The sequence below is a fragment of the Artibeus jamaicensis genome, unplaced genomic scaffold (assembly GCF_021234435.1).
Source record: "Artibeus jamaicensis isolate MK-2021 breed Jamaican fruit bat unplaced genomic scaffold, CSHL_Jam_final contig_482, whole genome shotgun sequence".
NCBI classification, from domain to species: Eukaryota; Metazoa; Chordata; class Mammalia; order Chiroptera; family Phyllostomidae; genus Artibeus; species Artibeus jamaicensis.
In genome coordinates this window covers 14,002,413-14,026,459 of record NW_026521857.1, presented here as the reverse complement: position 1 = coordinate 14,026,459, position 24,047 = coordinate 14,002,413, and the positions used below count along the sequence as shown (strand labels likewise).

The 24,047-nt window shown below is 49.9% G+C and overlaps 1 protein-coding gene and 1 long non-coding RNA gene across 5 annotated transcripts in view; one reads left to right on the top strand and one right to left on the bottom strand.

The window, feature by feature from the left end:
• BCAR3 (BCAR3 adaptor protein, NSP family member) overlaps window positions 1–24,047 on the bottom strand; it is a 103,560-nt gene that overhangs the window by 25,650 nt on the left and 53,863 nt on the right. For both annotated transcript variants that reach the window (XM_053668205.1, XM_037162059.2), the window contains one exon: window positions 1,384–1,512. In XM_053668205.1, the coding sequence (XP_053524180.1) occupies window positions 1,384–1,512 (129 nt within the window). The remainder of the gene's footprint in view (window positions 1–1,383; window positions 1,513–24,047) is intronic.
• LOC119061494 (uncharacterized) lies at window positions 1,511–10,873 on the top strand. Of its 3 annotated transcripts, none has more exons than XR_008392179.1 (5): window positions 1,511–1,616; window positions 2,167–2,652; window positions 4,345–5,386; window positions 6,305–6,884; window positions 10,289–10,873. It is a non-coding gene; the product is annotated as an uncharacterized LOC119061494 (long non-coding RNA). The 3 variants fall into 3 exon arrangements; XR_008392180.1 differs by lacking the exon at window positions 10,289–10,873 and having other exon boundaries at window positions 4,345–4,974; window positions 5,143–5,386; window positions 6,305–7,621; XR_005084797.2 differs by lacking the exon at window positions 10,289–10,873 and having other exon boundaries at window positions 6,305–7,621.

The window sequence follows — 24,047 nt, the reverse complement described above, 5'->3', positions numbered from 1 at the left end:
TACACACACGGCAAGTGGGAAACTACCACCACGAGGAGAAGGGTGGCAGTACCGGTCACAGATTTTATAAACTTTGACAATTTTTCCAGGCCATTCCAACATTTGATCAGTTAGCTTAGAATAGAATGCTACCATGGTTACTTTAAAATTGCATCTTTGCCTTAAAAATGTGTTGGGTTTTTTTTTCCCCACACAGAAACTCTATTTCTTGGACTTGAGCCTGAGGAAATAATCACAGTTGTGAACACAGCTGTCACCGTAGAGAAGGTTGGCCCGAGTGCCCGTGAAGAGCTGTGCGTGCACACGAGGACGCACGCACGGTGCTGGGGAAGAGCACGTCGCGGCTGCAGACGCTTCCCCGGGCACAGCACTGAGTGGGGAAAGCGGGCTGCCAACAGGTGTATGACGTGACCTCACACTCGATTTAGAAAAGTCTGGGAGAATTTATATCAAACTGTTCACACTGGTTTCCTCCAGGATGGAGAGTTATGGGTAAGAGTGAAATCTCCTTCCTTTTCTGCTGCCTGTATTTTGTATGATCAGATTTAAACTAAAAAAAGAGAAAAGACTAAGGATTATTTCTTTGACGGTGCTGAGAAATCTGCTGCATTAAAAAACAAGTCGTGGCCTGTGCGCCTCCCCTCTCCCCCACTTGCCCCTCTCCTGTCAGGTGGCCTTGGAAAAAGACTGGCCAGATCAGCTTATAATAAGAGCCCAAGGAAAATTCTGCACTTGAACTCTGTACTCATTTTACCTTTCAGTTTCTGTATTATTAAACAAACAAAAAAAAAAAACCCTTATTCACAGCAATCCCTCAAGCAGTGCTCTCACAAAGTACATTCTAGGCCGTGGGTCTGTGGTCACTGATACGAATCCTCTTCTTCCCTTCTCGGAACTAGAGGGTTGGGCAGTGAAGAAATGCCGGCCCCGCCGGTGCACAGGGTCCCATTGCTCCGGGCCACCCGCCTCAGTGATACCCTTCTCCTTATCGGAAATTAAGCCGCTGCCTTAGACAGGAAGCAGGCTCCAAAGGGCATGAGGCTGCAGGCAGCCGGCCAAGGACTGAATCATCCGAACCGCAGCCCAGCCTTGTTCTTCTGAGGTACCACCCTGTGGCTGCTGCCTCCTGCCCGCTCCATGTTTGCAGACCACAGAACACCTGCTTCTTCCTCATCCATTTATCAGGCACGTGGAAATGTACTTTGGTTGTCTGACCTTAGCTTTTTCCAAGGTGTCCTTAGAAGCAGGCCACTTTATGGTATTTGTTTTTGGCTAAACTGGGGCTCACTCCTACACGGCCTTGGTACATGACCCCGCAGGGCCATCGATTTGGGTGTTGTCTGAGAGCAGGTGGGTGTGTGCTGGCAGGGAGGAGGCAGGTACCTGTCGGGGGATGCGGCCGTGGTACCAGGCGTGGCTGCGCAGGTCCTCACTGCTCAGCAGCAGCTCCTCCTCCAGCTCCTTCTTCAGCCTCTCGGGGGTTCTGTCCATGACGTGCCTCTCCTTGGAGAACTGCAACACAGAGCCAACAGTAACCGCCCACCCTGCCAGGCCAGCTGGCCAGGCCAGCTGGAGACCATGGTCACCTCTCGGTTGGCTGCTTTGCAATCAAACTGGTATGTGCCCAAAGCCCTGTTCAGGTCGGGGAGCCTGGGTAATGATTACAATTGGCTGTGACCTTTCAATTCTCTGGCTGTAAGTGTGTAGGAAAATTTTCACCTGCACGCGGGGACTGTGACAGGGGAGTGGGCAAACCCTTCCTTTTATCAGTCTACTCAGACAGCGATTAGAAATGTGGGGGTCAGGATGGGGGCCCCAGGGGGAGGGGTGTGTAGGCACAAGGTGTGTCACGGCCTCGGAGGAGCTTCCTGGTTCTCCGTCAGGACCGTCCTGGGAGCTGAAGCCGGGAAGGACCGTCCCCAGCTGGCCCATGGCCCCGGGCCTGTCACACAGCACTGCCCACCATGCGGTCCCTCGGCTGGTGGTGATGGCTCTGAATTCTCTGCTACCGGCAAACTCTAGTTCAGGAATTGAGTTGGCCTTTAGAAACTGTTAGCTGTGACACTGGACACAGTAATTTTATGTTTCTTGAATCTAATAATAGAAATCTAAGTCTATATTTTGTCTTTTTAACTTCATTTTTCTAATACTTTACTTTTAATTAAGACAGATTGGAAGTTGAAACTCTAAATCCAAACAGACCCACTGGCCCTTCCCCTCAGACGGTCTGAGACGCCCTGGCCTGGCCCAGCCCCTGCGCGGCGGACAGGGCAGGAGGTCTGGGTGGGCGACACGGCTCTGGTCTAATTCAGAAACCGCACCCACTCACAACTCGTGAACTGCACTTGGACACCTGCTCGGCTCCCAGCAAACCTGGGCTCGGGGGTGGCTGGCTGAAGGTCATGGGAGCAGGAAGAGGCCGTGTCCCTGTGTTTTCCCAAGCTTCCCTGGTCGGCCTCAAAAGCCCTTAGAAATGAAAAGCCAGCCTCATCACACTGCTCTGTAACTTCTCAGGGAAAGTGCTCCAAATCCTTCTCCACCAAAGAAAAAAGACGAGATTTCACAGCTGGATTCTCATCCTTGAGCCTTGCTGGGCACATCAGCCCATGAAGGCACCAGCCACAGAATGAATGACTCAGGGCCACTTCCAAGGTAGGGCTCCGGCTTACTAACTGTTTACTTCTCCCACCTCCTCTTCCCCACCATGGTGCTTTCCACGCGGGAGGGGCATATCGGAGGCCGGTGCTGTCCGTCTCAGCTGCCCGCAGGAGCGAGCAGCATGTTGGACCCGGTCTGCTCCGATCATTGACTGTGTACGGGCGCTTCCGGAGACAGCTCACTGTAAAGCCTTGCATGTGGAATGCACATTGTCAACCAGGCCCCTTTCACTGCTAGTCTATTGCCCACCTTGCTCCCACTAGATTCTAAGTTTCACCAGAGGAGAAACCCACGTGCCTTCGTCCCAGCTGCCGTGGAGCAGCGCCTGGACAACTGGGCACTCCGTACCCGCTGAATGAACGAGTACCCCGAATGAGGAACGTCGATGGCATTCCTTGGTTATGAAGATTCCTCTTTTCTCTCCAATTATTTGAAGCCCTACTTTAGCTGGGCATATGGACACATAGCTGAAGGATGACATGGTTAGCTCTGTGGCTAAGTTCTGGCCAAGGAAGGGGAAACTGCAGTGTTGGTGGGACTTCTCAGCTGAGATGTGGTGGCTGGAGCGGCAACACCGTCCTGAACCATGGGAGCCAGGCACGCCCTGGAGGAACAGGAGGCATGAAGTAGCCCAGGGCCCCCCCAGCTGTGGGGGTCAATATCCCAGCCTGGGTTGCCTGCCTCCAGGTCTTCCATGTGATCGCCTGCATTGTTTAAGCCCGTTATTTTGGGTGCTCCTGTCACTGGCAGCTGAGCCAAATGCCAAGGCCACTGTGACCCTGGCCCCTCTTTAGCCACCCTGACAGCCTGCATGCCCAGCCTGAACCCCTCGGGCTGCGTCCTGGGCCCGCCTCTCCTTAGAGCCCTGAAAAATGTGGAGATGGGCGGGCCCCTCCTCTGCGTGACCTGCCAGCGAGAGTGTGTGGTCCGCGCTTCTCTCCAGACTCTCCTTCCTCCCTGACGCCCGATACCCTGACCACTTCCCACCGCTCCATCTACTCTTTCCTTCTCAGCGTCTCTCACAAGCAGCAAGGTCATTTTAGCATTTTGTGTACAACAATCTTTCAGTCCGGTTCTGAGATAATACTGTTTTACACTCGCTACCAAAAATATAAGATCAGCTATCTAATTACTTCTGTCCCAACTCCTTAGAGGATCACCCACAATTATTTTTCTCCCCTTGTGGACTCTGTAGATGGGTACTATAGGGAGGTACCCAGAGGGAAGAGAAATGAAAATGACTAAGACCGACCCTCACAAATAATTTGGGAGGGAAGACCAGACTTCAAAAAATATACCCTTAAGCTCTTGCATAAATTGTGAAAACTTAGGAGGTTACGCAATTGCTAAACTTGTATTTGAAAGGGGGAGGGAGGGAAGACGCAGGGAGATGAAGAGGAAGGGGGTAGAGGGGGGCGTGGGAGGGAGGGAGGGAGGCAGATCAGAGCAAACGAGCAACAGCAAAGAGCCGGTGAGCACTGGCTCCACCGCCTCAGAGCCAATGGGAGCTTCTGCCTCGCAGGTGATGGGGGTGCTGTCAAACAAGTGATGGCAGCAACTCCAAAGTCACCCGCATGTGGTCTCTCTCATCATTAAATGGGTTATTTTGGGGATGGATATGAGCTAGAATGTTCACTTACTGTTGTAATCACATATATTAATGCAACTTTTGTTACTTTTCCCAAGTGCCTATGTATTATGAAACCTTGACCTTGCCACCGTGACTTTGCTGCTAAGATAACTACTTTGACAGGCTGCCAGCTCCATGGTTAATGAGGGGTGCCCACACACGGTAGAAGAAAAGTTAATACAACACACCCGTTTGGATCTTCGAGAGCATTGTGATTGACATTTGTGCTCCCTGGGGACCAGGAATGAGCTCCCTGCTTCCTGGGATGGGTCACACGCATCTGCCACACTTGGCAGAATTCCGTTGGCTTCCCCGAACAACTGAACTTTTGCTAACATCGCCCCCACCCCCTCCACTCACCTGCTGCCCCTCTGGGAGGAGGCCGAATGTTTCCCTGAGACGCAGCCACGTCAGTCATGGCCTGGAAGGCTTTGAGGTCTTTGGACTACAAAGTAAATTCGAGCAATTTAAAGTAACACGAGGGCACCTCTGCCCTCAGCCATGGTTCTGCTCACCTGTGCCCTCTGAACTCTGACACTGCTCATGCCGAAGAACCCTCCCGCCCTCCCTCGGACCATGTGCTGAGGAAAGGACAGAAGAGAGAAGTTTCCACCCGTGTACTATTCACGAGCACTGTTATTTCACACACGGGTCAGAATTAAGCAGGAGAGGCGACAGAACAAGGGGTAGGTCCCAGCACTCTAACCGCTTCCAATCTTGGGAAAATAAAGAGGACACAAGCATATCCTAGCTCAGATCTTCCCATTCTTTCACCCTGGTTTCTGTAGATATCTTTGGGATTCAACGTGCCTCAGAGACTGGCCTGATCCAAATTATTCTCGATTCCTCTGTAGGCACAGGACGTCGGCACGGGACAGTGGGCATCTGGGACAGAGGGCGTGGGGACACCCAGAGCAAGTGTGGTACAGCTGTGCTCCCTCAGGAAGTTTACACCAAACAGACGTGCCCTTTGGATTTTGTTCTTTAACTACCAGACCAAGAGAGACAAGCAAGAAAATGAATGAAGAATCAGCCTTTCACGCACATGCCATAGAAGCTACTAATGACCACATGTAGTGACACAACTTGTTTTCAATCGTGAGTTCCCTGTTTGCCCCTAAATTTGAAGGTCACTCCTAAAGGCAAGTCTGATTCCTTGTTTCAGAGCTTCTTATCCTGAGGGGAGAAGGTGGTGGAGAGGGGAGGACGGGGGTGGAGTTTGCGGCACCAGCAGGGGTGAGGCAGCTGAGGCAGGACCTCCGGACGAAGGGAAGTTGCTGGGCTTTGGCTCAAGAACATACTGCCCACAGGTCTCGCCAGTTTCATCCGGGGACCAAATCCACCCACGGCCACCATGAGAGAAAGATGCAGGCACGTCCCACATCTGCTGCCCCGAGACTGGCCCTGAATTTGATGCACCAAACACTTGGGAGTGGTTCTTTTGGGGTAGGGTGTCAGAAAAGGGGCTAGGTACACAAAGCGATAAGCATGCCTTGAGCAGGAAAGAAAAGGAGGAAGGGAGAGGGAGGGAGGGTGGCCACTGCATCGTGATTCCCCACTCACATGGCTCCCGTTAACTCTGGGCTGACAAGGAAGGTAAATTGGCAGCTAAGAGAAATGCAGGGGGTGGAGGAGGCCCACGCTTGTCACACTGAGTTGAAGGTTAGTTAGGAAATTCATAAGTTGCTATAATTGTTGCTTTCCATGGCAATCTGAGCCTAGCTACATCTTTCTTATTTTTGCTAGCGTGTTCATAGCCCTGACTGCAGCAGATGTAAAGCATGGTGTATGAGCGGAGGGCTGGCCTGTCCTCTCTCCCCACAGAACACTGAGTGGAGGAGTGACTTTGGACAAACGAGTTTACCTCTCTGTAAAGCCTCAGTCTCCCGATCTGCAATGTGGGCGTAATAATAGGTGCTGAGAGGTTAACAAGGATGAAATGGATCCATACCTTGGTAAAGCACCTGGACCCTACCCTGGCACATAGTCAGCACTAACTGTTAACTGTTTCTATAGACTTGTATCAGACTGCTACTCATCCGGTGACAGCAGCGAACACTTCAGGTTGCAGGTGTTGCGGGTCTGACGCACAGCCGCTCTGCCAGGAGGGAAGCAGTTAAGGACAGTGGCCGGGCGCCCGTGTCAGTGCCTGCTGGCTGCCCTGCAGAGGTTTCTCCAGTCCTTTCAGGAGACCTCGCTGCCTGCCTGCTGCAGTACCTCTGGTCCAGTTACAAGGCCAGGACCGGTCCCAGCTTGCTGAGGTTGGCTGGCTCAAACACTCAAGCTTATCTCTCTGACTCTGGAATGAATGTCTCCGCAGCCCCACAAGGCCCCCAGCAAGTCTGGTCTAGACAGGCCGGAATAGCCGGGGCCCAGGAGCTGGTTGGGAAACACATTTGGCGGCTCACAGCCAACTCCACAAACGTGCCGGGAACGTCGATGAACACGGAAACCCACATTTCAACAGTTCTCCAAGGAAGAAAACGCTGTTCCAGCCAGGGAGGAATGGAGCTGGGGTCTCTTCTTGCAAGGGCTACATGACATGAGAGCCTGCATTTCAAATCAGGCAGAACAATGGGACCTGAACTCCCAGGAGGTTAGTGTTCCTACTGCCCCAACAGGCAGGGTGTGCGCGGAGCCATCTGTGGGAAAGCCCAGAGGAGGCTGCAGACACGCATTTGCATGTAGGAGACAGTTGAGAGGATTAGAAAAACATGGCATCTGCATTATAATTCATATTGATTTGACTCTGACCCTCCGGTAAGAAAAGCTTCCCAGTTCCCACAGAATTTTAAATCGTGCAAATCACCAGCAAAGACCCTGTCCCCAGGCTCAGGAGTTGTGGGCGGGCAGGAGGAGAAAGGCTGTGGAGGCGCCAATCCCGACTAAGCAACTTGCCAGCCCTGGGCTGCCAGCAGGAGACGCCCGCCCTGGTCCCTACTCTCCCAGAGAGGCGGTCTGGAAAGACCACACACAGAGAAATGGCAGAACAGGTCCTGAGCTCTGGAAACACAGTGCCTGGGTCTGGTCCCCACCCCTCCCACTCTGTAGCCTGCGCTAGTTACTTCTTTGTCGTTTTGATTTCTCCTGTGCCAGAGGAGAAAATTCCCTGTGGCCCCAGGTGGGGTGGGGAGGAGGAAGGAGAGGGTGGGGCATCAGGGTTGGCCCTGGAGGATAAAACTTGAGAACGGGAAGGGTATTTGGGGCATCTGAGGTCGGAGTAGTTGGGCCTGGGTGGATGGAGGTCCTGAGGAGGGTTGAAGCATGCTGAAATACGACAGTGGGCGTATGACGTGTGTGTATATGCACGCGCGCGCGCACACACACACACACCCTCACCCTTCCCCTCTCCCCCCCAGGACAGCTCCATATTTTCTCCCAGCCTGTGGTTCAGACCCCACCTTCCTGGCCGTTGACCTGGGTGAGGGCCCTGGCCCAAGCTTGCTCAGTGGAACTGAGTAAAGAAGAAACTCTACCCATTCCATTGACAATGTCATGAGACTTGAACTATGGGTTGCTTTCCCTCATGTTTCCTGCCAGGTGGATCCAAGTGTGCTGAGAGTGAAATCAATGTGCAAAGAGAAGGAGCAAGAGGTGGGGTGTCTGGGGGTGTGCACATGCTAAGGCCCAGCTGATACAATAACCAGTAAAGTCCCCTTGTAACTAGGCTGGTTTGCATGGCACTCCTGTCTCCTGTGACCAAAGAAGCCTCATCCCAGAAGGAGGGGCTGCGCAGAGGGGACCTCCCACTGCAGGCCGGGGGCCAGGCGTTCACACTGCAGGCAGAGGAGTGGGACTGTCTGCCCAGTTATGGGGGGGGGGGTTACTTCATAAATTATATAAATGTCTGATCGCTGTGTGGCACACGTGAAACTAATCTAACACTGTATGCCAACTGCAACTGAAAACCAACATTGTTTTAAAGAAAAAAAGCAAAGAAAACCTCTGACCAGAAGGGCAACAGGTACCAAAAAGGTGCTTTTGGACGATCCATCTCCCTGTGGTGAGCAGGATGAGCTGGACAGAGTGGGGCTGTGGACACGAGGCCAGTCCAGAGCCTTTTGAAATATGCTGTGGCTGAAATCTCCATCTTTAGTCCTTTGGGCTGGTGTTGAGGTAGGAATATTGACCAGAATCCACTGCAGAGCTCAGATGTCCGTGTGGGTGGCTGGAACTCATCTGCTCTGCAAAGCCTGTTCCTCCCCCATTCCCCGGCACTGGCACCACTTCTGCCTTCATCACCCAAATGAGAACCCTCAGAATTGGCTTCTGCAGATCAAGAAATTCCTGCCCCTATCTCTTACCAATGCCCATTCTAATCCGCACTCTTCTGTTCCCCCTAAGCTTCTGCAGTAGCCTCCCGACAATGTCCCCACCCCATCTCTGGTACCACACCCCACCTACCAGCGATGCCACTGACTTAGCCTATCACTCGGGCTCAGAGACTCACAGGGTGCCCCAGCAAAGGCTGACAGGAGATCCCCAGTCTTTTCCAGCGCCCCACAAAGAAATGAATGGGCTTCTTATACCTAGTTTCCACTCTCCCAGGGCTCAGGCTGATCCATGGTGGGGCACAAACCCATAGCCTGCCCTGTTCTCCCAGCTTCCTGAGCACTGAACCCATGTCTTGCAGCCCAGTGAGATGAACCGCTGCCCTTGCCATATGCTGCATCTCATACAGGGGTTCAGGCCTGCATTCGCGAGGAGACCCAGATCATGAGAGGTCTGTGGAGTCTCGGAAATACTGGCAGATGCTTCATCGGTGGGAGAGATGAGTAAGGACACTGCCATTAAGTGACGGTGTCCATGAGTCAGCTGCTCGGGGGTCATTAAAATTCTCAGGCCTTTCTTTGGGTGCACGGGTTGCTGAGGAGTGGGGAAACCTTGGTTATGTTCTGAAGGGCTCAGAGTCACCTACGAATAAAACCCAAAGCCTCTGTAAGGCAGGTAACGCCCTTCTCCACCTGGCCCTGAACTCCCTTCCCAACGCGCACTGACGCGGAACCCTGGTGTCAGGGACCTTCCACGGCTCCTGAACGCGCTGCCCCGATGTCTCTCCTGCACGCCTCCATCCCATGGTCCAGCAGGCAGAGTGACACACCTGCAGAAGTACCAACTGTGCAGCTCGACTGGAGCCCGGGCTGGGGGTGGGGAGAGAACAGAGGGGAGGAGCAGGCAGCCTAGGGCTTTGAAGCCCACAATAAATTAGTTGAATTTAATCTAAGGGGCAGAGTCTACGGCCATACCACCCTCAAGGCGCCTGATCTCGTCTAATCTAAGGGGCAGGGAATCTACCAAAAGACTCTACACAGGGGGGCAATGCAGTCTGCTGGGCGCAAGCTCTTTGAGTACAGAGGCCATGTCTTTGGCTCCCAGAGTCCAGCCCAGTGCCGGGTGCCCAGCAGGTGCCCTGTAAACACTCGTTGACTGGAACCAAGCTTGCCTCCTCTCACCCTGCATTTGGCAGCTGCCTTGTCACTGGGTGGGGAGAAAAGGAGAGAGCTGGTGGGTGGTGACCTTGGCTAGCTTTCTAGACTTCTCCCGTTTCCTTACGCACCTGGGGGCAGCCATTCCCACTTCACAGAACCCCTGACCGAATGCACATACCGCACTGGCACAGTGCCTGGCACACAGTGGGCACTCGTTTGGAACAATGTGGGATTTGAACCCCCTTTCAAAGATGACTCCTAGCCACAAAAACTGCTTCACCATAACTGTTTTTAAAGATAATATATAGCCCTGGCTGGTGTAGCTCAGTGGATTGAGCGCGGGCCTGCGAACCAGACAATCGCGTTTCGATTCACAGTCAGGGCACGTGCCTGGGTTGTAGGCCGGTTCCCTGCAGACCAGTTCCCAGCAGGGGATGCGCAAAGGGCAACCATACATTGATGTTTCTCTCCCTCGCTCCTTTCCTTGCCCTCTAAAGATAAACAAATAAAATCTTAAAAAAAAAAAGATAATATATATTTTTAAAGATTTTATTTTTTATTTATATGTTAGAGAGAGAAGAAGGGAAGGAGAGAAACATCAATGTGTGGTTGCCTCTCGTGCGCCCCCAAGTGGGGACTTGGCCTGCAACCCAGACATGTGCCCTGACTGGGAATCAAACCAGCGACACTTTGGTTCGCAGCCCACGCTCAATCCACTGAGCCACACCAGCCTGGGCTTTCACTAAAACTTTTTAAAAAAAGATTATAAAACCCATCAGAAGGTTTTAATGATATCTGGCTTTTGAAAATTTAGTCTTAATGGAATAAAAAAAAAGACTAGAAGTTGGAACAACCAATTTCTATTTAAGCATGGGTTTGTCTATTCTGTTCATTTCAGTTCTAACTGAATGGTTCTGGGGGGTCCCGAGCACGCCACTCACAATGGTCCTGTTTGTGTGGGGTAGAAGGCACCTTCCCTGGGAGGCTAGTACTCTGCACGCATGTTCTCAGTGTGAACAAGTACACGTGGCTGCAGTCAGCGCCAGCCGACTCACCCATAGCGCTCAGGTGTGAGCGCACAAGGAAGCTTTGGGTTCCGCATAGGCCCCGGGACGGGGAGTGGGTGTCCCTCAGGGCCTTGGACACTTAGTTTTTTATTTAGTTCAACACATTTTTTCAATTACAGTTGACATTCAATATTATTTTGTATTAATTTCAGGCGTACAGCCTAGTGGTTAGACATTTATATAATTTTTGAAGTGTCCCCCTGCCCCTGCCAATAAACATAGCTCCCACCTGACCCCACACGAAGTTATTATGAGATTACTGGCTGTGGTCCCCACACTGTACTTTACATCCTGTGATTATTTTGTAACTCCAATTTGGACTTTTAATCCCTTTACCTTTTTCACCCTGCTCCCGTGATAAGATTTTTTGTTGAATTTAAAAAATCACTTTCCGGTCATTTAGCCTATGATTGAGGTTGGTGATTAACTTTCCTGAAATAAAAGAGGGAGTGTGTTCATGAAAAGAGGAGGGGAGGTCAGGTCGAGAAGAGAAAATGACAAGGGAGGGAGGAGGGAGCAAGCTTCTGGGCTGTTCTATCCCAGTTAGGAGAACATGGCACAACTCGCGGAGCACAGTGGCTCTCAAACAGGGCTGCTTTCTCCTGCCCTGGACCAGCTGATCAGCTGAGGGAGGGGTCAGTGACAGTCCAGGCCTCTCATCAAGTTAGTTGTACCAAACAACTGCACAGGTCACGTTTTTCTAGAAATCTCATCCAGAACTTGTGATCGCAAACAAGGTTATAAGTCCGCCTGGTGCTCTGTGTCATCACGAGTCGCCACTGCTCTAATTTCAGGGATAAGCTCCTATCTGTCACGAGTCCCCTGGGGTTGTACTGTGAACCACCACCAGGTGGCCCAAGCTTGGGCAAGGCAAGAATCTGGACAGACCCACCCTCTTCTCAACCCACAGAACTCTGGCCAGACTTGCAAAGACAGGAAGCAGGGTCTTCGCAGATCCTGATAAATGTTGTAAACCTATGAAGAGACTGAACTTCCCCTCTGAGAAAAGCGCACTTTCCATAACCATTCTGAAGCCTTGCTGGTTGCCACATCCAGGGTTGTCTTGCTAGTAAACCCGCCTTAAAATGAGACTCTTAGGAGATTTCAGAAACTCAGCCCCTTTGAAGCCTTGACTTGTGCTGAATCCCAAGTAGTGGACCAGTTTATACACAAATTCCAAAGTATATCGAGGGCTTTGAGAGATCCAATCGGTATGTTTTACCACTGAAAACATGCATAAATTGATCGTGAACCCCCAGAGGAAGTAAATCTCAACAACTTCTGCCATTCTAACACTGCCCACAGGCCAAAACAGAAAAATCCAGTGCTCTCCAAGTTTCAACGCAGCAGCTTTTAGTGCAAACCCCGCATGTTTCCATCTGAGGCAGAACAGGACAGGGGATGTCACTGCAGCATCCAAAGGCCTAAAAAGAAACTGTGTATTGGTTCACTATACGTCACCTTTTATTGACACTCTCTGGCTTTATGGCTTGTCTAAAAATATATTATTATAATCCAAAGATAAATGAAGAAAGGCTTGGATTTACTAATCCGACTTTTCCACTGGGATGTTAAGCTACACAAATATAGTTTCTCCTGCTAATAACTGTGATTAAAGCCAAAGCCTTCACTAAATAAACAATTAACTTAGTAAACAAAAGTCCTAAGAGAAAATAAAAACGTTAACCCCTGTTTCCAATTTTCTCTCTCCTGTTTGATAGGCAGAAAAGCAAATGGTGGCACCCGCAATTGGGTACCTCCGCCTGGCCCTGCCCAGTGGTGGTCACACAGTGGCCCGGCCATCGCATCCAGGACGTGTTCAGCACAGTGCCACCAGACTGAAGGAGGTGCCCTTCATGCACAGCCTTTGAAAATTTGTTTATTGATTATAATGGCTGCCTGGCAGATGGCAATAGTGTGTCTTAAGGAGAGGGTGCCTTATGTGAATTCACACAAAGATGCTCTGTGCGAGCAGGGGAGGACCTGAGGGTATCTGCGGGGCCTCTTTGCCTTTTAGCTGTTGGGCTCTTGACAAATGGGGGCCTCGGGTCTCACTTGGGTCCCTTGCCTCAAGCCTGCTCCTTTGAATCCTTACATTTGAGCTCAGTGAAGCAGCCTCTGTAGGTGGCTTCCTATCTCACAAATACTTCACCCTGGTGGCCAGAGTTCTGCAGAGCTAACCAGGAGGTCAACTCTAATCCAGAGCTTGCCACTCCCTGGAACAGGGTGCCTCTGATGAAACTCAGGGACCTGCCGAGAGCCCACCAAGCCACTTGGCCTCCCCGGCTAGGTCTGAGGGGAGGTGCAAACGTGAGTGAGAAAGTCTTTGTGGCCTGACAGGTGACAGCCTCAGTGAGGAGACAAGACGTCTGAAGAGAACGTGCAGCATTGGGTCACAAGCAGTTCCGCTGCAGCTCAGGGTGTCTCCCCTACCCGATCTCGGGCAGCAAGGGGTTCTGGCCCCTGCAGAGAAAGGAACCGGTAGCAGAGAGATTTCATAAAATCTCGTAGGCTTTAGCTTTCTGAAACACTTTGATTGATTTGATGTTAATGTTAGTGCCTTGATGATATAGATTTCTCCTTCTCCAAATCCTAGAAAGAATCCCATCTTCAGCAAAGACCTACAGATGGGTTGCAATGCCATTTTCCACATTATGATAAAAGCCGTATAATTCATCACACTTTACACCGGATTCTCACTCCAGTGCCATTAAAAACTGATTTGCAATCTGCTGTTAAATTAAGACACTTCATTTTCTTACTGCATGTGATTTTTCTTTTCACAGACAGACAATGACACAGAGGCCATCAGACCCTGGCGCAGACAGGAAAACGCCATCGAAACCCCTAGGGAACCCAAATCCAAGGAATTTCATTTGTTCATTATCAACCTTTATCAAAGACTTATCTAAAGAGGCTCAGAAACCATAAATAGAAAATATGAAGAGGGTATCTATGGAACACTTCCTTATCAAGGTTCTGAGCAATTCCCATTAAAATTCAGCTCCCTGTTTGTGCAAATGAAAAACACTGATTTAGTAGTAATTTGTGCAGACTGGAGTCTGAGAGCAGCGCAGGCTCCGAGTGGGCAGCGGTGACCGAATCCCCCGCACTAACCTGATTGCCTCGGCGTCACTCTGACGGGTCCAGGGCTCCCTTTGATGTTACATTCCCATTGCCTTTTATCCCCAGTCATTCTCTGGGCAAGGTCTCCTCCACACCTCCCCATCCTGTAGGATCACAAAGCTACTGCTTCTGAAGCTCAGTTTTACTTTGATGGAACACCAAGGGACTGAAAATTATCTTTCACTGAAGGAGACTGACTTTGGTCTGAAAACTGCTGGAAAAATTCTAACTTCCACAGAATGTAGTACGCCCAACACCAAAATGGCTTCCTTCCTTCCTAACACTTCTCAAATGTGGGAGAACCTGCTCAGTGCACTCGTTACACCCTAAGGCTCCCCCACCCCCCACAACCTGGCCCCAGTGGCTTTGCCCATCGTAAGGCTTTATTTGCCCCTGGGTCACTCAGTGCTCAGCTCCAAGGGGGTCTCGGCTTTCACTGGTAATAGATACACTGAAACACAGTGACATTTTCAATAGGCCATTTGTTAACACCTTGCCATGCTGCACGCTGCAGTGGGCCCCCCACTCGACCAGACTTCGAGGATGACGTCCTGGAGCCCCCGCAGAGGAGCAGGCACCCAGATCATCTCCATGAGGCAGCCTGTGCCCTGACTCTTCCCTGGGAGGCAGCAAACATGCCAACTTAAGATGCAGGAAGGTCTCTGGTTGCACGGAAAGGTCTATTGGGCCACCGGTGAAACAAGGGGCTTCAAGGAAAAGCTAAGTGCAAATTCAATCTGTGAAAACCCCCTTCTAAACCCTTTGCTCCCTTTAACCATGTCCTCAAGTGACTTCCAATAATACCTTTCTCTCTCACAGGCTGGCACACAGGCTAAATGAGACAATGAAAGTGAAATATTAATCACTGGGTCTGGCGGTGTGATTCCATTCAGTAATAGTAGTGCTTTGTTGACATCCATGGGGAGTGAAAACGCAGGGGCTGCCCTGGCTAAGGCAGACCTCAAGATGGGGGTCCAAAGACCAGTGGACCGAAGGTCAGTATGCAAGGAGATCCAAACCAGAAGCATTGCCTGCTGGTAATTTTACCTTGTTAACTCAACATCCTGATTCAAGGTATGACTGATGTGATTATGTGGCTATTCACCAAAACTGATGCCCTATTTGCTCTTCAATAAGAATATCGGAAAATCAAAATCAACTTCATTCATCCTTTTCCTAATTCACTTCGAATGAATGAGGCACTACTGAATAAACACAAGGCATGTGGATGGAAGATGGTAGGAGATGTAACTGGGAGGAAAAAGAGGAGATAGGCAGAACACACAGAGGAAAATCCAAAGATTCCAAAAGCCTTCCAGCATGGGATGTGGAGTAAATGACTTTCCGAATTCTTTCTCACCAAAATAGTGCTGTGACTAACAAATGTCTCGGAAGTCTGCTTCAGGACAAAGTGCATCATATGTCAGGCAGGGCTCAGTACACAGTAGGTTCTCAGTAAAAAAAATGACTCATCACAAGATGGGTTTTGGCCAAGCATCAACTCCACAGCTTCTAGTATACAATTCACAAGTCGCTTTGTCTCAGAGGAGTTCAGCGCCTTAGTACCTACACACCTCATTTAACAAGCTTTTGTAAAACCACAAACATTGTGCTAGATGTTATGGGCAGAAACATGGCAACAGCAACTGGAGTTAGAGACACAGATACCCAACACAACACAACTTGTGTCTCATGGGTCTATGCGCTGTCCCTGAAGGTAAACTAGCAGGAATATTTACATCTCACAAGAGAAAACATGACCAAGGCCCTGAATTTCCATGATTTGCTCAGACCTACTGAGCAACAGATTGACTGACATCAGAATCCAAGTCTCCCAAAACACATAAAAAACTAGAAAGGGTTAGTCTATACAGAAAAGACTTAAGGGGAACATGAGGATGGAATTGTAATAGTTGAAGCCTTGGTCTGTTCTTGTCTCAAAATGGCAGGCCAAACATTCTTGGTTCAACTCCCTAGAGAAATGAGTCCAGAATCCCTCTCAACTTATTTTAAGGTGCCCACTTATACCAACTAATTTGACATGCTCAAAATAAACATACCCACAATAGAGAGGAGAAAAATATGCATCTGAAGGGCTGTAATGTCCATTTAATTGAAGAATAAGGTGGATGTTGCAGGTGGGTAGATTTGGACTCAATATAAAGAGGGACCTTCTAGCAATTAGAGTTGTTCAAATGTGGTGATGTCTTGCTGTAAGGGCACAGCACCCTCTCCATCTCTAGAAATGTCCAACAGAAAGTAATGAAATGACTTCCTATGAAGATTTAAGATAGAACCACCAGTTATGAAGCTACTAAAGAATTCTAAGCAAGACTTCCAGCCAAGATGGAGGTGTAGGTGGAAATACTGTACCTCCTCGCACAACCAAACTTAAGAACAACAAAGATTTAGAAACAAAAACACAACCAGAACAGACAGAAAATTGAACTGAAGGCTGACAACAGTGAACCATTCATACAGACCGGTAAGAGGGGTGGAGCCAGCAGCCGTCAGCCTGCAGAGAGGGGTAGGGCAGGAAAAGGCGGTGGTTGGTGACCCGGGCTTGGGGAGGAAACAAGCAGACCCAACCGAGTAAGGTGCACAAGGCAGTTGGCTGACCGTGAACACACATTCATGCACAGTTAAACCAGGTGAAAAAACTGACAGTGAGACAGACCGCACAACCCAGGGCCCCAGTGATGGGAAATAAAGCCTAAAAGCACTGACTGAAAAAAACCTGTGGGGCTTGAGGTGCTGGGAGAGACTCCCAGACTCACAGAGTTCACTGGAGAGACACACAGGAGCCTAGAGTGTACACAAGCCCACCCACCCGGGAACTAGCACCAGGAGGGACCAGTTTGCTAATGAGAAGTGACAGAGGGGACTGAAATCCGAGAGACAGTAGAGCAAGCGCCATTGCTCCCTCTCTGACCCCTCCCCACATACACCATCACAACCCAGCAGCTGGGTTGCCCCGCCCTGGTGAACACCTGAGCCTCGGCCTCTCATATGGAACAGGCACGACCAGACCAAAAAATTATGGCTCAAACACAAGAACAAATCTAAGCCCCAGAGCCAATACTTTTAAGCTACCAAGAGATAGCCAACCTATCAGATGCACAGTTCAAAACACTGGTGATCAGGATGCTCATGGAATTGGTTGATTTTGGTCACAAATTAGATGAAAAAAATGAAGGCTACACTAAGTGAAATGAAGGAAAATGCACAGGGAACCAATAGTGATGGAAAGAAAACTGGGACTCAAATCAATGGAATGGACCAGAAGGAAGAAAGAAACAACCAAACAGAAAAGAATGAAGAAACAAAAATTCAAAAAATGAGGAGCATCTTAGGAACCTCCAGGACATCTTTAAATGTTCCAACATCCGAATTATAGGGGTACCGGAAGGGGAAGAGAAAGAGCAACAAGTGGAAAAGTTATTGGAACGAATAATAAAGGAGAACTTCCTTAATCTGGCAAAGGAAATGGACTTCCAGGAAGTCCAGGAAGCTCAGAGTCCCAAAGAACTTGGACTCAAGGAGGAACACACCAAGGTACATCATGCTTACATCACCCAAGATTAAAATAGAATCCTAGAAGCAGCAAGAGATAAGGGAACAGTCACATACAAAGGAGTTCCCGTCAGACTGTCAGCTGATTTCTCAAGAGACCCTACAGGCAAGAAGGGGCTGGAAAGAAGTATTCCAAGTCATGAAAGGCAAGGACCTACATCCAAGATTACTCTATCCAGCAAAGCTTTCATTTAGAATGGAAGGGTAGATAAAGCACTTCTCAGATAAGGTGAGGTTCAAGGAGTTCATCATCACCAAGCCCTTATTATATGAAATGTTAAAGGGACTTTTCTAAGAAAAAGAAGATAAAAATATGAACAGTGAAAGGACAGCAAACTCACAGTTACTAACAACTACACCTGAAACAAAAGCAAACTAAGAGGACACCTAACACAGGAGCGGAGCCATAAAAATAGAGATCACATGGAGGGTTAGCAACAGGGGAGTGGGAGGAGGAGAGAGGGGGAAAATGTACAGAGAATAAGTAGCATAGACGGTGGGGAGAAAATAGACAGGAGGAGGGCTAGGGTAGTGTGGGAAATGTAGAAGCTAAAGAACTTATGACACATGGACATGAACTAAAGAAGGGTAATGTTGGGGGGGGGTGTGCAGGGTGGAGCGGAATGAAAGGGGGGAATGGGACAACTGTAATGGCATAATCAATAAAACATATTTTTTAAAAAAGAAAAAAAAATAAAAGAATTCCAAGCAAGAAAAGGTGGGTCTGAACTAGGACAGCATTGGTGGTAGGGCCAGGGAGGAAGAGGCAGATGAGAGAAATGTTTAGGGCTAAATCATGAAGCCTTAGTAATGGATTAGACGTGGATGAGGAATAGGTTGAAGAAGAGGCATGGGAGCTCCTAGGAGATGACTGAGCCCCCGCCTCCCAACACAGAAGCATGACAGGGAGGCAGGCTTGAGAAAGAAGAGGCAGAGCCTGAGGTTCTTGCGGGCCATCTGGATGGAGTGGCGCCCCAGGCTTGGGGTCCAGCCGCCATGGAGGAGGTGGGATAGGAGGCATCTCGGAAGAATCCTCGGTATAGAGGGGCAGCTATCTCAACAGTTGCCTAAGAGATGGGCATAGAGGGCATATGAGAACAGGGCTAGGGGATGCTAGTTTTTAAGTAGTGAAAAAAAAGGAACTAAAAAACAAACAAACAAAACCCCAGGTATCTTAGTCCATTAGAGTTGCTATAACAAAAATAGCATAGACCGAGTGGCTTAAATGACAAGCACTTATTTTTCACAGTTCTGGAGGCTGGGATGTTGAAGATCAATGCACCGGCCGACTCACTATGAGGTGAGAGCCTGCCTCCAGGTTCACAGACAGGCCCCTTCTCCTCGTGTCGTAGTGTCCTTGTGTCCTTGCGTCCTTGCGCAGCAGAGGAGACACCGGAGCTCCCTGCAGTCTTCTGTCAGGGATTAATCGCATTCCTGTGGGCTCTCCTCTCATGACCTAGCACCTCCCAAAGACCCCGCCTCCTAATCCATCACCGTGGGGGTTGGGATGTGAACACATGACTTTGGGGGAAACACAAACATTCAGTCCATAACAGGGCAGGGCTGGTCAGCAAGGACCGGAGGGGACAAATTGAATGTGGTGTCCTAGAGGTTGAGAGAGCAGACTTTCAGGAAGGACTGGCCAACAGTGTCAAGTGCAACAGAGAGTTCCAATAAAACAGGATTGGGCAGCATCCACTGGACTTGGCAAGGGGAGGTAAAGGCGGCCGAGTGGCCAGTGGGAAATCAGTAAGCAGAGGCTGTGTTAACCAGCTCTGAGTGGAGAGAAACAGGGACCAGGAAGGAAGGCATGGGATGAGGATTATTTTTAGAAAAGGAAAGACCAGAGCATGTTTATAAGCTACGAGGAAAGTGTTGGTGGAGAAGAAGAGACTGAAGATTTCTGGGGAGTCTTTGAGAAGAGGGCAGTGATGGGCACGGGTGGCAGGAGCAGCCTTGGTGAGGGAGCCTTGGCGGCTGGAGGAAGGAAGCAAGGATCGTGGATATGGATACAGCCGTAGTTTGTGGGGACAGGGGTGGGGACGGAAAAATATCCTGCCTAATGGTCTTAACCGGTGCTGTGAAGTAAGAGCGTTAAGGAAGACAGGGCTTAAAGAGGAGGAGGAGGGAGGGGAACAGAAGTGAGGTGAGCCAGGACAAGCAGAGGTGGCGGGAAGCTTCAAGGACTTGGGCATGAGTTAGGGAGATACTATTTACGCTCCTCAAACTCATCCTATGCACTTGGGGACCAGCCCCCAAGTCCTTACTCCACACCCCATCCAAACTGCTCTCTGCCCCGCACACAGCCCTGAGAGATCTGTTCCCTCACCCTCTTTGGGCTCATTGCCTTCTACGCCTCAGCTTCGCTCGATGTCCTTTCTCTCCCTCGTGCCTCTTCTAGCTGCTGTTCTTCTACCTGCTGTTCTTCTAGCCGCTGTTCCGTGTCGCCTCTCCCGGGACATTCCCTGGCCCAGGACTGGGGGAAATAACTGCCGGAGCTCTTACAATACACTGTATGTTCTCCCTGCTCTTGCGTCTACCATGTACCTTAGACAGGGCTGCCCCCGTGTCCACCGCCTCCACTAAACACGGAATCGCTCCTCTGGGGCAGGAATTTTCACTGTCTTCCCAGCAATCGGTGGGCCTTCTATACAAAGGCTGGGTGAGGGGGTGGCGGTGGGGACTGGGCAGGTGAATTCCAAGTGGGAGGCTGGCTCAGTGGTCCCTCCAATCCCCATCTTACTAAGAATCTAGGATTCTAGCTCGTTGGTTCTTTGTGCATAACTGCTTTTGTACAATTGCACACGTAACAGAGTGGACATGGGGGAGCCAGTCTCCATGCAAACTGAAAGATTGATTATAGTGCTTTCATAAGCCAGAAAAATAAGCTGTGACATTCTCATGGTCAGAGCCAGATTCCACAGTAGCTCCTGGGACTGTGGATGCACTGAAAATCCGGATGAGGACAGAGATGCTGCCGTAGCACCCAGCCCCACGAGGCCCTTCTCTCCTCGACTCTCCTCCCCTCTCCAGCCAGGCCAGCCCGACTCTCCTCTGCTGTCCGGGGGACATCCAAACTACACATCGGCTAAATGCTGTCCTGGACATCTTTGAACACAATGACAACAGAGGTCCTCCCAGGACCGCTGGCCTCTGTGGCCTGAGTGCCCCGACTCTCCAGCGCCCTCCCCAGTGTTTGGCACAGGCCCACCTCTCCACAGCCCTGGGGGTGCTGAACCCGCTGACAGAGTTTTCCCAGGATCCTGGGCTCCTCTCTGCTTCCCACCCACCTCTCCAACAAAAACAAGGCCTCGGCCAGGATCCAAGCTCCGGGGTCTGTGGGGAGGGGGCTCTGGGCTCCGGCCCTGTCCTTCCCCTGATGCTGAAACCAGATGCCCAAAGCTCCCAGATGCTAGTGGAATGCATGTAGGTCTCTTAAAAAATAAAACTGCTGGGCTTTTGTTTGGAGGGCAGGAGAGATAAATGAGCAACTAGCAGCCACCAAGAGGAGGGACTGAGTCACTGGGAAAGACGTTTCCCCAGGAGCTGATGGGGACCAGCCCCACTGACAAAGGCAACTGAGGCCATTTTCAACACTGAGATGTGTCACCAGTTCCTAAGCTGTCACAACAGCAGACAAACCAAAGGACCAGACATAGAGAAGACAAGTGGGCCCTTCGCTCCACCATGCTCCCTCCGACAGGCAGCTTCCAACAAAAACAAGCTCCAGGGACCCAGCCTTCTAGGGACGTGCAGAGGGGTTGCCTGTGTGTATTCAGTGAGGCTCCAGATTTTTTTTTTCAGAGGCAAGGGAATTGATTTCTAGTTAAACAAATGCAGCGATAACAACTGCATCATTTAAACTCTTCCCACTATACAGCACTTTGTGGCCGCAGAATGCAGTCAAATCTACTGTATGGGAAAGGTAGATGCTTCAACTCCAGCCTTCTGACCGTGACTTCTCATTGACAAGACAGCTGCCAGTGGTTGGTGGAGACTTGCGGGCCCACGTGCACCGACTCCATAGTCTAACCTCTGCTTATGTGCCTTCAGAAAAGGGGCTCTCCCACACCTGCAAGGTGATCGGTGTCTCTGAGGTTCCCCCGAAGTTTCCTGACACAGCCACACGGCCCTTCTGCAGGAGGAGCCACTGATAAGGTGGCAGATTTCACTCCTTTCCACGCCCCCCTCCGCCCGCCCGCCCGCCTGTCCACGCACAAGAAAGAGCAGAGACACGAGAGACCAGAGAAGTGGAGTTTGTTCCCACTCCAGCCCTGGAAATGTCACCTATGAGCTCCTCCCCAGATCCCTTCTATAGTTCACGAGGAAGCTGCCAGGGGTGGGGGGGCCCTGCCACCGCCTGCGGGAAGGTCACCAGCCTGCCAAACACGGCACCCTGCAGCTTCCCTGGAGTCTTGCCTGAAAACCAAGATTCACACTGCTCTTTCCCAAGTGGACTGCAAACTAAAGTGTTAACATCTCGTCTTGCTTCAGGTTTCTATGGTCTTAATATGGTGTCCAGGACAGGGTACTGGGCTTGAGGCCAGAAAACCTGATTGCTGCTCCTGTTTCTCCACTAAGTGATTCTGGCCAGGTACTGGGGTGGCCAAAAAGTCTGTTTAGTTTTTTTTCTGTAAAATAAAAGACACAGTTTTCATTTTCACCAATATCTTCATTGGTTTGGATATTTTGGGTATGTCGGTTATCTCCCACTATTGGCTTCTAGTGGGTAGAGGCTGGGAGTGCTGCTAAACGGCTTCCAATGCATAAGACAGCCCCACAGCAGAGACTTACTTGGCCAAAATGTCAACAGTACCAAGAAACTTCACAAACCATTTTTGACACATTCAATCAGTCATAGCACCTTCTCCATACACTGCACAAATCTTGTTTGTGTGTTTTAGTTGCATTTTTACCTCTCTTGGAATAATAAAGCATAATATGCTGAAAATGTTGCATATTTTCTTCCATGTTCTATATTAAAATGGTGGTACAAAAATTCATCAGTTCTGGTAAGTTTTTAAAAAATGCATGCTGATATGACAGCTGTCACAATACAATCTCACAAAACTGTTTTGGATGAAGTTAAAGACAACTAGCGCTACTGGAAGCATCACATGGAAAAAGATCAAATAAACTTTTTGGCCAACTCAATAGTTCCTCTGAGCCTCAGTTTCCCTTCTGTGGAAAGGGGTAAAACTCCTGCCCTGCCTGGCCCAGAGAACGGGCTTTGAGACTCCAGTGAGACAACGTGAGAAGAAACTCAGACACTGGGAAGACTTTTGCAAATGTGACGAAATGACACTATGACCGAATGCTTCTGTGGTTAAGTCCTTCCAAGGCAGGAACCATCTATCACCCCATTCAACAGATGGCTTACACGTGGCTTTTACACTTGACCTTCAGGAGCCTTGGAACTTGCATGTGCACCACTAATGTTATATAGATCAGGAATTTCTTCATTTCAAACTTTTTTCCATCAGGCATAAACAAAACATCCCTTTCTTTTCTCATTCAGGATCCAGGGGTCTTTCTGTGAAGTGACTGTCACTGCGAAGCCCTTTTGGGAGGCTGCAGTCCCCCCCTCAGTGTGGCTGGGACATGTCGTATCTGACCCAACTCCTCGAGGGCCAGCAACGACTGCATCTGCTTCTTCTTCCCCCTGTTCTCAGCCTCCCATTTAACTCCTTTCTAGGACCTCTGTATACATGTCCATGTGAGGCCCCTAAATACATTCTAAATTCTGCAAAGTCTCTGCAAATAAGATTTTATTTCCTGCATGCAGCAGTATGATCGGTCTCTTATGAAGCGAAGGAGCTTTTATATTTTTAATTTTCTTTCCACACAACAAACACTATTAATAACATTCGACTTTCTCCAGAGATGATATGGATTAAGCCAAATGGAAAGTTACCATGGCTACCATAGTGTTATTTTCGGCATGAGGAATTCATGCCAGGGAAGCAGCATACATACATGGTCGAGAACTGGAGCTTTATTTCAGCTTTGCTATCAGGCAATCAATCCCAATTTAATTTTGAAACTCTAATTGCAACGGAAACTAATTATGAGCAGCAAGACCTGAAACCCCTAATTAAAGTGGGAGCCAATAAAGTGATGCAGGTTGTCCTCGGGGCGGCACTGGCAGGAGAAGGGGTTCGGCACACATGGACTTTCTTTCCTAGGTGACTAAACAAAACAAGATGGAGAAACCCTAAGCTGGGTCTGAAGGCTTCTGTTTCGGGTGTGGGAGCAAGCAATTCAGGCCCCTCTCGCTGGGAAGATGCAACACACTAGGGCAGGGGCACAGCCCGGAGGGAAAGGAGGGTGTTTCTACCAACAGCCAACCACCCCGAGTGGCTGCGGTGGGGGGCGGGGAAGGGCCAGGCTGAAGGGGGCAGGTCCAGACCAACCCCGTACATTCCCGTGTCTTTCTACGCAGGCCTCAGAGGACGGAACGACAGAGCAGCAGGGGTAGCCAAATGGAATCTTGTCACTCAGGCCCAGATATTTAGGGGCTGTTTTCCTCACATACCAGATGCTGAGTCACACACTTTTCTGAAT